Source organism: Cherax quadricarinatus, chromosome 48 (genome assembly GCF_038502225.1).
Source record: "Cherax quadricarinatus isolate ZL_2023a chromosome 48, ASM3850222v1, whole genome shotgun sequence".
Classification (NCBI taxonomy): Eukaryota; Metazoa; Arthropoda; class Malacostraca; order Decapoda; family Parastacidae; genus Cherax; species Cherax quadricarinatus.
This window is the reverse complement of record NC_091339.1, coordinates 20,390,598-20,405,626: the sequence shown is the minus strand read 5'-3', so window position 1 is coordinate 20,405,626 and position 15,029 is coordinate 20,390,598. Positions and strand designations below refer to the sequence as shown.

At 40.5% G+C, this 15,029-nt stretch overlaps 1 protein-coding gene across 1 annotated transcript in view; it reads left to right on the top strand.

Moving 5' to 3' along the window:
* Nucleotides 1–406: 406 nt before the first annotated feature.
* Nucleotides 407–15,029, top strand: part of LOC128696052 (uncharacterized) — a 310,424-nt gene continuing 295,801 nt past the window's right edge. The window contains exon 1 of the mRNA XM_053787055.2: nucleotides 407–1,153. Coding sequence (XP_053643030.1) covers nucleotides 1,118–1,153 — 36 coding nt within the window. The 5' untranslated portion in view covers nucleotides 407–1,117. The remainder of the gene's footprint in view (nucleotides 1,154–15,029) is intronic.

The window sequence follows — 15,029 nt, the reverse complement described above, 5'->3', positions numbered from 1 at the left end:
TGGACTCACCTATATGTGATTGCAGGGGTCGATTCACCGCTCCTGACCTCCTGTGTGTATATGTGTACTTTGTACTTAGTGTACTTTGTGTAGGTGTGGAATAAGATGTGCATGAGTGTACTGGAACTTCTCGGTTACCCCACCCCCGCTCCCTGTGTAGCGCCTTCCCTGTAACCTATTGATTCCGCCGGGCTGAGGGAGTGTCCACATCTCACTATATCTCCACCATCTATTCCTTCCTCTGCTTCTTCTTCTTTCTCCTCTGTCAGGACATAAATGTCTTATAAAATTTACGCTTGGACATGCGAGAATGAAAAGAGGCGAGGAAGATAAAAAGGTATGATTGATTGTGAGTGCGCAGGGCGACCTTCACCACCAGTAGTGGGAGGACGAGCAGTCAGGGAAGTGAAACGTAGCCATGTGCTTGGACTCTTCGTCTGACCCCTCGAGTGGTGCTACAATGCTGGCAGTCACGGGTCTGGGGGCAAGGTGGGCGTCGTGATAGTGGTGTGGGCGTGGTGTCGTGGTTGTGAGAACGGTTTCTCGGCATTTCAATTAGCTGACAGTCTTCAGCAGGACCGCTAACAATTGTGCAGTGGCACGCTACTGCTTCAAGTCCGCGCTTGCCTGCTGCCATGTATGGGTTCGCCAGCTGGAGGGGGCAGCTCCCGTGCCTCTGATTCCTCAAGGGCATTATTGTGACTTTGTTTTCCTTAGCTCGTGAGGCAAATGTGTCATGATGAAGAGAGCCGAGTATCAAATGTGTGCTGTGCTAGAGGCTATGTCACCATGCCAGCCTCTGTCACCAAGCCATGTTAAGCTGCCGGCACCTACTACTGACCCTCACCAGTGGAATATTTGTGCTCAAGCTGGAGAAAAGAGGTGACATTGTTAGCTATTGATCATTGTAGTATTGTTGCCACTGTGCCTTTAATGCATTTGTTATTGTTGAGACTTTAAAGTGTTACCAACACAAACAAAAAAAAATATGTACGCTGTGCACATCTTTTTTGGTGTAAAATGAATCATTAGTAATGTTAAGTAGTAATATAACAATTTAGAGGGTTACATCGAATACAGTGCGTCAAGGAGAGCAGAATACACCCACACAGACACCATGGATAAACTTCTACAGAAGCTCCGTCAAAACATGGTAAGTATTCCAGCGCCCTCTACCCTCCCTCTTATTGTTCTTATATGTTTCCTCACTTGCCTCTCCTAACTCGGGCTGTATAGCCCTTGTGGCTTAGCGCTTCTTTTTGATTATAATAATAATAATCTCCTAACTCGGTAATACCTCCTATTGTTAAAAATATAATATGTTACCGATTACCTCTTTAAAATTAGTCTTAATTATACATTTTTTTTATATTTTGAGTTTCAGCTCTTATTTTTTTTATCGCTATAATGATTTTGTTTTGCAAATAGAGTAATTACACGACATTCTGAGAGGTTTGGGATTTTAGTGTTTAGTTTAAACAACATAGATATCAACAGTGTCTCTCGGATATGATGTAAAGGAAGTTTTTCTAGGTATTTGTAGTTATAGGCCTTGATCTCCACCGTCTGGAAATTTCCCACTTCGCCGCTGTAAAGATAAATGAAGGGATGATCCCTGTGTATTATGTTTTTTTAATCTGCTAGATGAGAAAAGTAGTGTCGTTACACAAGATTTTACAATGGTTATGTCGTCTCGTGTGTCTTTGTCGTCCATGTAACCAGTCTCTGGACCTGACTCATTCTTACCAAACAAGAAAAAAAATGAACTGCTTCCTTAATGAAGTCTTGCCGCCAGAATGGCTAGTTTATTGTGTATCCTATGTTCATCCATACATGAAAACCTGAAGTCGAATTTGGTAGTCACCACCCCCGTTACCCGGTCCCAGACCAAGCCTCCCGGTTGTTGGCCTGATCGACCAGGCTATTGTTGCCAGTCGCACGTAGGTCATATCTTATAATGTGGCTGTAAATTATTTATTACTTTATTACACTGCAGCCTGATCACACATAGTAATTTAATTAATTTAGTTCATTCAAAATGTAAATACAGTCTCAACTTACCTTTGATGAGATTCGAGAGTTTCTACTCCCGGAGCCCGGCCATGAGCCAGGCTCGTCTGGCGCTAGCCAGGTCAATCAGGCTGCTGCTGCTGGAGCCCCGCCGCCCCACATATCCATCACAGCCTGGTTGATCTGACACCTGGTGAAGATACTTGCCCAGTTTTGTCTTGAAGACGTCTACACATGCTCCATTAGTGTTTCTGATATCTTCTGGTAAGATGTTGAATAACCTGGGGCCACGAATGTTGATACAGTGTTCCTTTATTGTACCCACTGCACCCCTGCTCTTCACTGGGGTTATCTTGCATTCCTCCTATATCTCTCACTCCAGTATGTTGTTATGGCAATGTGCAGATTTGGGACCAGGCCCTCGAGTACCTTCCACTTCAGGGTAGTGTTGGTGTAATCATAGATTACACCAACACTGTACATTATTTAATTTATGTTTTTGATGCAGTGTGAGTACAGTCTCAGCATTTCACATATCTTGTAAATGACAATGAAGGAATCTTGCACTTCCTGTAATATATTGTTCTAGTGTGTGCGTTTATCTTTCTCCACACACTTTATGTACATTATTTTATACAATTGAGTTCTCTATACAAACTGAACTGCTAATGATACATTACTTTCTCCATAAACATGTTTTACTGACACATTATGATGACCAGTGTATCTTGTAGTTCCGATCTGAACCCTTCTGTTATCTAACTCATTTGGAGGTTCTTCTTCGATAAGGTTTTTTTTTTATTCTGTTAGACATAAAAATATATTTCCCATTTTATCATCATGTATATACCTGGAGGCCTATGTGAGAAGGAACCCATGTAAGTGACTTGAGTTCCCTTGTCAGTAATTCCAGCTTATGTGTATATGATACCTGGAGTTTACCTGGAGAGAGTTCCGGGGGTCAACGCCCCCGCGGCCCGGTCTGAGACCAGGCCTCCTGGTGGATCAGAGCCTGATCAACCAGGCTGTTGCTGCTGGCTGCACGCAAACCAACATACGAGCCACAGCCCGGCTGATCCGGAACTGACTTTAGGTGCTTGTCCAGTGCCAGCTTGAAGACTGCCAGGGGTCTGTTGGTAATCCCCCTTATGTGTGCTGGGAGGCAGTTGAACAGTCTCGGGCCCCTGACACTTATTGTATGGTCTCTTAACGTGCTAGTGACACCCCTGCTTTTCATTGGAGGGATGGTGCATCGTCTGCCAAGTCTTTTGCTTTCGTAGTGGGTGATTTTCGTGTGCAAGTTCGGTACTAGTCCCTCTAGGATTTTCCAGGTGTATATAATCATGTATCTCTCCCTCCTGCGTTCCAGGGAATACAGGTTTAGGAACCTCAAGCGCTCCCAATAATTGAGGTGTTTTATCTCCGTTATGCGCGCCGTGAAAGTTCTCTGTACATTTTCTAGGTCGGCAATTTCACCTGCCTTGAAAGGTGCTGTTAGTGTGCAGCAATATTCCAGCCTAGATAGAACAAGTGACCTGAAGAGTGTCATCATGGGCTTGGCCTCCCTAGTTTTGAAGGTTCTCATTATCCATCCTGTCATTTTTCTAGCAGATGCGATTGATACAATGTTATGGTCCTTGAAGGTGAGATCCTCCGACATGATCACTCCCAGGTCTTTGACGTTGGTGTTTCGCTCTATTTTGTGGCCAGAATTTGTTTTGTACTCTGATGAAGATTTAATTTCCTCATGTTTACCATATCTGAGTAATTGAAATTTCTCATCGTTGAACTTCATATTGTTTTCTGCAGCCCACTGAAAGATTTGGTTGATGTCTGCCTGGAGCTTTGCAGTGTCTGCAATGGAAGACACTGTCATGCAGATTCGGGTGTCATCTGCAAAGGAAGACACGGTGCTGTGGCTGACATCCTTGTCTATGTCGGATATAAGGATGAGGAACAAGATGGGAGCGAGTACTGTGCCTTGTGGAACAGAGCTTTTCACCGTAGCTGCCTCGGACTTTACTCTGTTGACGACTACTCTCTGTGTTCTGTTAGTGAGGAAATTATAGATCCATCGACCGACTTTTCCTGTTATTCCTTTAGCACGCATTTTGTGCGCTATTACGCCATGGTCACACTTGTCGAAGGCTTTTGCAAAGTCTGTATATATTACATCTGCATTCTTTTTGTCTTCTAGTGCATTTAGGACCTTGTCGTAGTGGTCCAATAGTTGAGACAGACAGGAGCGACCTGTTCTAAACCCATGTTGCCCTGGGTTGTGTAACTGATGGGTTTCTAGATGCGTGGTGATCTTGCTTCTTAGGACCCTTTCAAAGATTTTTATGATATGGGATGTTAGTTCTGTAGTTCTTTGCTGTTGCTTTACTGCCCCCTTTGTGGAGTGGGGCTATGTCTGTTGTTTTTAGTAACTGTGGGACGACCCCCGTGTCCATGCTCCCTCTCCATAGGATGGAAAAGGCTCGTGATAGGGGCTTCTTGCAGTTCTTGATGAACACAGAGTTCCATGAGTCTGGCCCTGGGGCAGAGTGCATGGGCATGTCATTTATCGCCTGTTCGAAGTCATTTGGCGTCAGGATAACATCGGATAGGCTTGTGTTAATCAAATTTTGTGGCTCTCTCATAAAAAATTCATTTTGATCTTCGACTCTCAGTCTGGTTAGCGGCTTGCTAAAAACTGAGTCATATTGGGACTTGAGTAGCTCACTCATTTCCTTGTTGTCATCTGTGTAGGACCCATCTTGTTTAAGTAGGGGCCCAATACTGGACGTTGTTCTCGATTTTGATTTGGCATAGGAGAAGAAATACTTTGGGTTTCTTTCGATTTCATTTATGGCTTTTAGTTCTTCCCGCGATTCCTGACTCCTAAAGGATTCTTTTAGCTTAAGTTCGATGCTTGCTATTTCTCTGACCAGTGTCTCCCTACGCATTTCAGATATATTGACCTCTTTTAGCCGCTCTGTTATTCTTTTCCGTCGCCTGTAAAGGGAGCGCCTGTCTCTTTCTGTTTTACATCTACTCCTCCTTTTTCTTAGAGGAATAAGCCTTGTGCATACATCGAGTGCTACCGAGTTAATCTGTTCTAGGCATAAGTTGGGGTCTGTGTTGCTTAGTATATCTTCCCAGCTTATATCGGTTAGGACTTGGTTTACTTGGTCCCACTTTATGTTTTTGTTATTGAAGTTGAATTTGGTGAATGCTCCCTCGTGACTAATCTCATTATGTCGGTCTGGGGCTCCGCGCATACATGACTGAACCTCAATTATGTTGTGATCTGAGTATATTGTTTTTGATATGGTGATATTTCTTATCAGATCATCATTGTTAGTGAAGATGAGGTCTAGTGTATTCTCCAGTCTAGTAGGCTCTATTATTTGCTGGTTTAAATTGAATTTTGTGCAGAGATTTAAAAGCTCGCGTGAGTGTGAGTTTTCATCAGAGCTGCCTCCTGGTGTTATTACTGCAACAATATTATTTGCTATATTCCTCCATTTTAGGTGCCTTAAGTTGAAATCCCCCAGGAGCAAGATGTTGGGTGCAGGAGCTGGAAGGTTTTCCAGACAGTGGTCAATTTTTAACAGCTGTTCCTGGAATTGCTGGGATGTTGCATCCGGAGGCTTGTAGACTATCACAATGACTAGGTTTTGGTTCTCGACCTTTACTGCTAAAACTTCCACTACATCATTTGAGGCATTTAGCAGTTCTGTGCAAACAAGTGACTCTGCTTTTGATAATGTCCAAATCATTAAGAATCAACTAACGATCATCTGTGGAGGAACTCCCTTCAAGAAAGCTGAAAGATGCCTTGATGTTGGTGAATGGCTCTTTGATCTAAAGAACTGTAACTACCCTAGCCTTCCCAGCATCAATTCTGCCTGCCACCCGTTTCCCTGGCGCTATATAACCTCTACTGGTGTACGTCCTTTAACTTGTCATACCCAGGGAATAAATCTGACACTGCTGATAACCTAATGTCCAACCATTCACATACAGTAACTACTAAACACAACCACAGCCACTGTGCCTGAACAAAAGGAGAGTAAAAATAAATGAAGGACAGGAACATAAAGTCTTGGACAGTATTTATAACTGGTATAACGCTTATGAAACTAAAAATATATAAAAAAAAGGTAATAATAATCTCGTAAATATATCTGCGATATATATAAAACTAATGAGTCAAATAATAAGAAAATATGGAAAGGTCGGCATATCAAGCAACGGCAGTATGACGATGGCTTCAAATTTATAAAACTTAAATCGATAGCTAGACTAATAGGGATTAATTATAAACGCCTAGGATTTTTCCAAGAATGACTGAACATAGACAAAAGGATGGGGAAAAGTTTGTGTGGTAAATGAACACACACTCCTGAGCAGAGTATGAAAGGTATTAGCAAAATAATGTGAAAGAAAAATGAGCAAGTTTCTCATCAAAATGCTGTATGACCAATAATAATACATATATTACTACTACGACTACACTTCCTCCTCCTCCTCCTCCTATTACTACTACTACTATTACTACTACGACTACACTTCCTCCTCCTCCTCCTCCCATTACTACTACTACTATTACTACTACTATTACTACTACTGTTACTACTACTACTACTATTACTACTACTAGTATTGCTACTACCTATTGCTACTACTGCTACTACTACTGCTTCCACTACTACTACTGCTTCCACTACTACTACTGCTTCCACTACTGCTTCTACTACTACTACTACTACTACTACGACTATTACTACGACTATTACTACGACTACTACTACTACTACTACTACTACTACTATTAACTAAATCCGTTCTACATAGCAAATGAATCTTGTGACCAAAAACTCCATTTAGCGGGTCATTATGTGACTAGGATCAACCGATGGATCCAGGTTCAGTCCTTGGCCGATGGAGATATATTAAACATTCTTACACCTGTTGTCTCTGTTTCACCTAGCAGAAAAGAGGTACCTGAGTACTAGCAAACTGCTGCAGGCCTCATACTGGGTGGAGGAGGGGAGGAAGATGAATAGGATAGTATATCTTTGATATGGTTAACAGCTGTTAATCTGTAAATTCAGCTATATAACAAAAAATAGTTCTTTTAAAAATAAGAAATTGCTGCCTGTGTATAGGCTTTGACAGGGGTGTTCAACAGGTCTCTGTACATTATTAAAGAACATATGTCAACTAATAACAATAGATTCACACATGGTAAAAGTGTACATATTGTGTTCCAACTTTTAATAAATGTACATGGAAACAAAAGGCACAAATACACGCTATTTCCTGATTTAAAATGCATTTGATATATCAACAGGGTACTGTAGTTGCTCTTTTTACGAACTCGCCTTTTTCTCATAGCGACTGTCCTTCGTTTTCTATGATCGGATCTTGAAATTACGTTACGTTAACTATGGCTAAATATTATATTCACGTGTAATTAGTAATCCATTTGCGTTTACGGGAGCTAAACTCTGACTCTTGGTCCTGCCTTTTAACTTCCGATTGAATGGCTTGAATTTGCACTGTCATATATTTTGTTTTGAGTCCCTGTATATCGTCAGCGTCTGCTGTATTTATGATCTAGTTCATCTCACTATATTTCCTTTTTTTTTTTTGATGTCCCTTGCTTTGCACAGTCATCGTATCAGGGGCACAGGGCTGTAGTTTAGGCCTTTCTATCTGTCTTCTTTCTTGAATACTGGTATTTCACATGCAGCTCGTCCATTTAGACACAGACAACATAGCTCTGTTGTGAAAACATGCAAATGGGTGGCTGTTGACGGAGCCTTGAATAGTTGGAATATGACAGTTATATGAGGTGCGCGCAGTACGTGCCCGTTTTCTGTTCGCGAGGCAGACTATTTTTATCGTTTTTCTTATATTTATGGGGTCGTTTTTTTTTTGTAACCCAACCTAACTTAGGAATGAGCCGCAAACCCAGTGTGAAAGTGTGACATAATTATGAGGATGAAGGATTGACATTTGTCGTCTTCCAGATATTTTCAGTCAAGGCTGTGGAACACTTTAGGGATTCTGTGAATCACGAAACTTGATAAAAAAAAAAATTCGCGTGAAAAACAAATCCTGAGAATCCTTTCCTCAATTAGGAGCAAAAAAAAAAAAAAGTGGATGGGCTGTGGTACAAACCCGTAGCAGTCAGCAGGAAACACGAGGCAATCGCATTTAAAACTGGGTTGTGATATTTTTTTTTTTATTAAGGAAAAATTAGATACTTCATAAGTGTGGTGCAACCCTATTCCATATGATAGTTGCAAATTAGATTTTGCCACCGAAGTGGCTAGTTTATTGTGCACCCCATATCTATACTGTGGACGGTAGCGCAAGAGCATGTGGATACACAAAAGGCCTAAGAACTAGGCCCCAAAGGGTTAACATTCTCCATTCTCCATTCTCTCTACGGACATGTAGAGAGAATGGAGCGAAACAGAATGACTTCAAGAGTGTATCAGTCTGTAGTGGAAGGAAGGCGGGGTAGGGGTCGACCCAGGAAAGGTTGGAGGGAGGGGGTAAAGGAGGTTTTGTGTGCGAGGGGCTTGGACTTCCAGCAGGCGTGCGTGAGCGTGTTTGATAGGAGTGAATGGAGACGAATGGTTTTTAATACTTGACGTGCTGTTGGAGTGTGAGCAAAGTAACATTTATGAAGGGGTTCAGGGAAACCGGCAGGCCGGACTTGAGTCCTGGAGATGGGAAGTACAGTGCCTGCACTCTGAAGGAGGGGTGTTAATGTTGCAGTTTAAAAACTGTAGTGTAAAGCACCCTTCTGGCAAGACAGTGATGGAGTGAATGATGGTGAAAGTTTTTCTTTTTCGGGCCACCCTGCCTTGGTGGGAATCGGCCAGTGTGATAATAAAAAAAAAATTATATTACATATCTATAGTTCACTTATCTTTTACAAGCAAATTTAGGATATTTGCTTAGTATATCTGGTATCTTATTTTCATTAATAAGATTCTTGACATGTCATATAGGTTATTATACTGTCTATCTCTGTATTCCTCAATAAGGGGACAATTAAGCACATAGTGCTCAAGACAGTGACTATATGCCTGATAGTTACAGTGAGAACATAACTACCCTATGTTTCCCATGTCACATTCCATCACGTAGGATGGGGCTCATACAAGGTATTGAAATCTGTCATCTGAGCTGGGAGACGTCAGTGAGGCAGTGAGAATATCGTCAAGTATTCCAGCAAGGGTTCATCTGCTGCGGAAGTTTCAAAGGTTTCGTTGCAGCAGAGCTGGAGTGTCACTTGGAATTGTGATACGGTGTCCCATCAAGGCGGGGGAAAGTGTTCCTTGATGACTCTTGTTAATGCACTAATTTTGCTATTTCATTTTGCACTGACCTCCCCTGCACACGCCTTTACCTTACAGTTTAGCGTTCTGACCCATTTGGTTTTAGCTTTTTATTTTGAAGAAAATTATATAACAACTACTACTACTACTACTACTACTACTACTACTACTACTACTACTACTACTACTACTACTACTACTACTACTACTACTACGACGACGACGACGACGACGACGACGACGACAACTACTACAACTGTTGCTGCTGATAATAATAATAATAATAATAATAATAATAATAATAGTAATAATAATCGTAATTTGTCATATTGACCTATAATTTGTCATTTTGATCTGTGTCATTCGTATGTTCTTACATTGTTTTATATTTTCCAAGTTCCCCAGGAGATGGATATCAAGAGTGTAAAACCAGCTCGTCCGAATTGTTGATTTTTCACATAGTTTTTAAGAAAATTTCTCGATATACGTTATTTAGGCACGGTTTAGATTAGCTGGGATAGACTCATCTATAAGCAGAATTTAACCACTTGTAACAAATACCATAAGGCCAATAAAGGCAAAGTACATAAAAGTCAATAGTTTTTGAAGTGTGAACAGAAAACAAAGACCCACCGAGCGTAGGGTAAAATAGTCTGAATTAGCGCGTTTGTTCCATTGTCACAGTCACATATTTAACGTTCTTAGCCAGAGTGATGTGTTGGCATTCATTAGGAGGATGGGCTGTGCGAACCTGAACATATATGAGGATGTAAGGAAAGAAGAGAGATAGAGAGCAGATTTTTTTTCTATAATTATAATAATTATATATAAATTTATAATTGTCGTTCAGCATAAGAGGCAACGAAATTTCGAACCTCCATGCGCTAATCGCGGCCCGATATCTAACCAGTCAGGCTATTTGGTAATTGAAAAGAGTAAACAAAGCAGAGCAGCGCAGCCAGACAGAAATAGATAAACACAGAGTCGAGGAAGGCCACGAGTCACCAAAATGCAGGTTCAACTCTGGTACTTGAGGGTCAAGTGGATCTTATGTTAGAGTGGCTGTGGTGGAGTGAGTTGTAGTGGTGGAGTTGGTTGTTCTTGTTGGCTGTGGCAGAGATAGTTGTTCTCATTGGTAGTGATGGGGTAGTGAATGATATGTATATTCAAGAAGCTTTTCATGCTTGGCACTTTGAGTGGCCTGCCATCTGCCTGACAACACAGTTACCAACCATCAACATAGCAGTTACCAACCATCAGTACAACATAACAAAGTACCAACCATCAACACAGCATAACAGTTACCAACCATCAACACAACACAACAGTTACCAACCATCAGCGCAACACAACAGTTACCAACCATCAACACAACACAAGAGTTACCAACCATCAACATAACACAGCAGTTACCAACCATCAACAGAACACAACAGTTACCAACCATCAACACAACAAGTACCATCAACACAACAGTTACCAACCATCAACACAACATAACAGTTACCAACCATCAGCACAACACAACAGTTACCAACCATCAACAGAACACAACAGTTACCAACACCATCAACACAACATGTACCATCAACACAACAGTTACCAACCATCAACACAACATGTACCATCAACACAACAGTTACCAACCATCAACACAACATAACAGTTACCAACCATCAACACAACACAACAGTTACCAACCATCAGCGCAACACAACAGTTACCAACCATCAACACAACATAACAGTTACCAACCATCAACACAACACAACAGTTACAACCATCAGCACAACACAACAGTTACCAACCATCAACACAACACAACAGTTACAACCATCAGCACAACACAACAGTTACCAACCATCAACACAACATAACAGTTACCAACCATCAACACAACACAACAGTTACAACCATCAGCACAACACAACAGTTACCAACCATCAACACAACATAACAGTTACCAACCATCAGCACAACATAACAGTTACCAACCATCAACACAACAGTTACCAACCATCAACACAACATAACAGTTACCACCCATCAGCACAACACAACAGTTACCAACCATCAGCACAACACAACAGTTACCAACCATCAGCACAACAGTTACTATCAACACAACAGTTACCAACCATCAGCACAACATAACAGTTACCAACCATCACCACAACACAACAGTTACCAACCATCACCACAACACAACAGTTACCAACCATCACCACAATACAACAATTACCAACCATCACCACAATACACCAGTTACCAACCATCAGCACAACATAACAGTTACCAACCATCACCACAACACAACAGTTACCAACCATCACCACAATACAACAATTACCAACCATCACCACAATACACCAGTTACCAACCATCAGCACAACATAACAGTTACCAACCATCAGCAGAACACAACAGTTACCAACCATCACCACAATACAACAATTACCAACCATCACCACAATACACCAGTTACCAACCATCAGCACAACATAACAGTTACCAACCATCACCACAACACAACAGTTACCAACCATCACCACAATACAACAATTACCAACCATCACCACAATACACCAGTTACCAACCATCAGCACAACATAACAGTTACCAACCATCACCACAACACAACAGTTACCAACCATCACCACAACACAACAGTTACCAACCATCAGCATAACAGTTACTATCAACACAACAGCTACCAACCATCAACACAACAGCTACCAACCATCAACACAACAGTTACCAACCATCAACACAACACATCAGTTACCAACCATCAACATGTCGACTCCAAATGTCGTGTCTATTACGAGTGGTTTCATAAACGTAATTTTTCTGGCGCAGACGGAATTCGGCCGCAAATTGAACCGTCGTGGGAGCCATTAAGAGAGTCTCGGCATCTTCAAGAGTGATCTCTTACCATCTTGGAGTTTTTATTATTTTTTTTATTGTTTTCGGCACTTCTCATATATTTTTGTTTACTTCATTTTTATTATTTTTATCTGTTTCTATATTTTTGTTCTCGTTTAATATAATTCTTCGTCGAATTAGTCAGAAGGCCTTCAGTGGTGAGTGCCTTGATGCTAGTAAGGGCTCTTGACCCAGGGAATTGAAGTTACCCCTCTCATTCCTCGGATCACACCTGGTTGTCTTCTGTTCCCCAGGTGTTGCATGACCTCTCTACAGGTTTAACGTTTCCCGATCTACCTACCTGGAGGAAGTTCCGGGGTTCAACATCCCCGTGGCCCGGTTCATGACCAGGCCTTACAGTGGATAAGGGCCTGATCAACCAGGCTGTTACTGATGGTCACAAGCATTCCAACGTACGAACCACAGCCTGGCTGGTCAGACACTGACTCAAGGTATGTGCCCAGTTCCCTCTTGAAGACAGATTTGGGTCTATTGGTAATCACCGTATATATGATGAGAGGCTGGTGAACAGCCTTGGGGCCCTGGCACTTACTGTGTTTTCTCTCAGTGTACTCGCAGCACCCTTGCTTTTCGACATTCTAATATTTTTGCCTTTTTTTTTTTTATAATTTAAAGGATATATAGTTACTCTACAGATGGAAATTTCTTTCCGGTACAAATGAGATAGATGTATCTACATTAAATCTCTTAAAAGTGTTTACGGAAAATTTATTGAATTTAGTGAAGTTTGTTATGGATTGTGAGTAAAGGAGTGTGGCTCCTGTAGGAGGGAGCAGTGGGAGGAGGAGCCAGATAAGACGATTGTTGCTTCTTTAGTTTGTTATATATCAGTGGATCGCTGTTATATTATACTACTCATTCATTGTTATATACCAGTGAATCATTGTTATTTACCAGTGGATCGATCGTTGTTATATATTATTGGATCATTGTTATGTACCAGTGAATCATTGTTATATACCGGTGGAACGTTGTTATCTACCAGTATACCAGTGAATCATTGAGTCTCTTACGTACCAGTGAATCTTTAGTTTCGTTTCCTCAATCATACGTCAGTAATGTGAGAAATACCATTTCTCTCTATATAAACACCCCTCACCATTTATATATATTTGTATATATATATATATATATATATATATATATATATATATATATATATATATATATATATATATATATATATATATATATATATATATATATATATATATATATATATATATATATATATATATATATATATATATATATATATATATATATATATATATATATATATATATATATAGTCGTGAACAGGTAAAATTGGTCACTTAACAAGAACTCATTTAAAATTAAGGCCTTTCAAAAAATTTCTCTTATACGTTTAAAGATATATATTTTTAATTTATGTTAATGTAAAATGTAATAATTGTGTACCAAAAGAACCTTAGTAAACTTACCTAACCTTATTATAAAAAGTGCAATTTAATTTAGCTTAATCTAACTAAATATATTTTAGATATGTTTACAATAATTTAATAATAAACAAACACACTGAAATATATTTTTTCCGTTAGGTTCAGAATGATTTTTACGAAATCTTTGCATACACAAATTTTCGCTTGCTTTTATTCGGCAAGAAGAACGTTGCTATTTAAGCCAAAATAGCAAATTTTACCTATTCGGCACGACATATAAATATATATATGCACACACACACACACACACACACACACACACACACACACGTATATATATATATATATATATATATATATATATATATATATATATATATATATATATATATATATCAATTGTGCATCGGTGTGTCTCGCTTTGAATTACACTGGCGACGACACCTCATTAAGGAATAATGAAAGCCTTGCAACAGTTTTCCCTTCATGAAGTCTCTGCCTGGCAGAGTGTAAACTGTGTCTGACAAGGTCTTACCAGATACACAACTCACGTTAGAGCTTTAATGTACTCATTAGCGTTGGCCACAGTGTGTTTTCCTGACGTTTAAGCCTCACTCTAAGATGTATCACTGCAATAACTATACCCGAGCTAATAGCAACCATTAATATAATAAGACGGTCTTGAGCTGCTGGTGTCTTGCTCACTGCGAACCCACACACACACACACACACTCTTGGATTAACAGGTTAGACTCAGTTTTTGCCACCTGCTTTTAACAGAAATTGTTAATTAATATTTTATTCTCTCTCTCTCTCTCTCTCTCTCTCTCTCTCTCTCTCTCTCTCTCTCTCACTCTCTCTCTCTCTCTCTCTCTCCTCTCTCTCTCTCTCTCTCTCTCTCTCTCTCTCTCTCTCTCTCTCTCTCTCTCTCTCTCTCTCTCTCTCTCTCTCTCTCTCTCTCTCTCTCTCTCTCTCTCTCTCTCTCTCTCTCTCTCTCTCTCTCTCTCTCTCTCTCTCTCTCTCTCTCTCTCTCTCTCTCTCTCTCTCTCTCTCTCTCTCTCTCTCTCTCTCTCTCTCTCTCTCTCTCTCTCTCTCTCTCTCTCTCTCTCTCTCTCTCTCTCTCTCTCTCTCTCTCTCTCTCTCTCTCTCTCTCTCTCTCTCTCTCTCTCTCTCTCTCTCTCTCTCTCTCTCTCTCTCTCTCTCTCTCTCTCTCTCTCTCTCTCTCTCTCTCTCTCTCTCTCTCTCTCTCTCTCTCTCTCTCTCTCTCTCTCTCTCTCTCTCTCTCTCTCTCTCTCTCTCTCTCTCTCTCTCTCTCTCTCTCTCT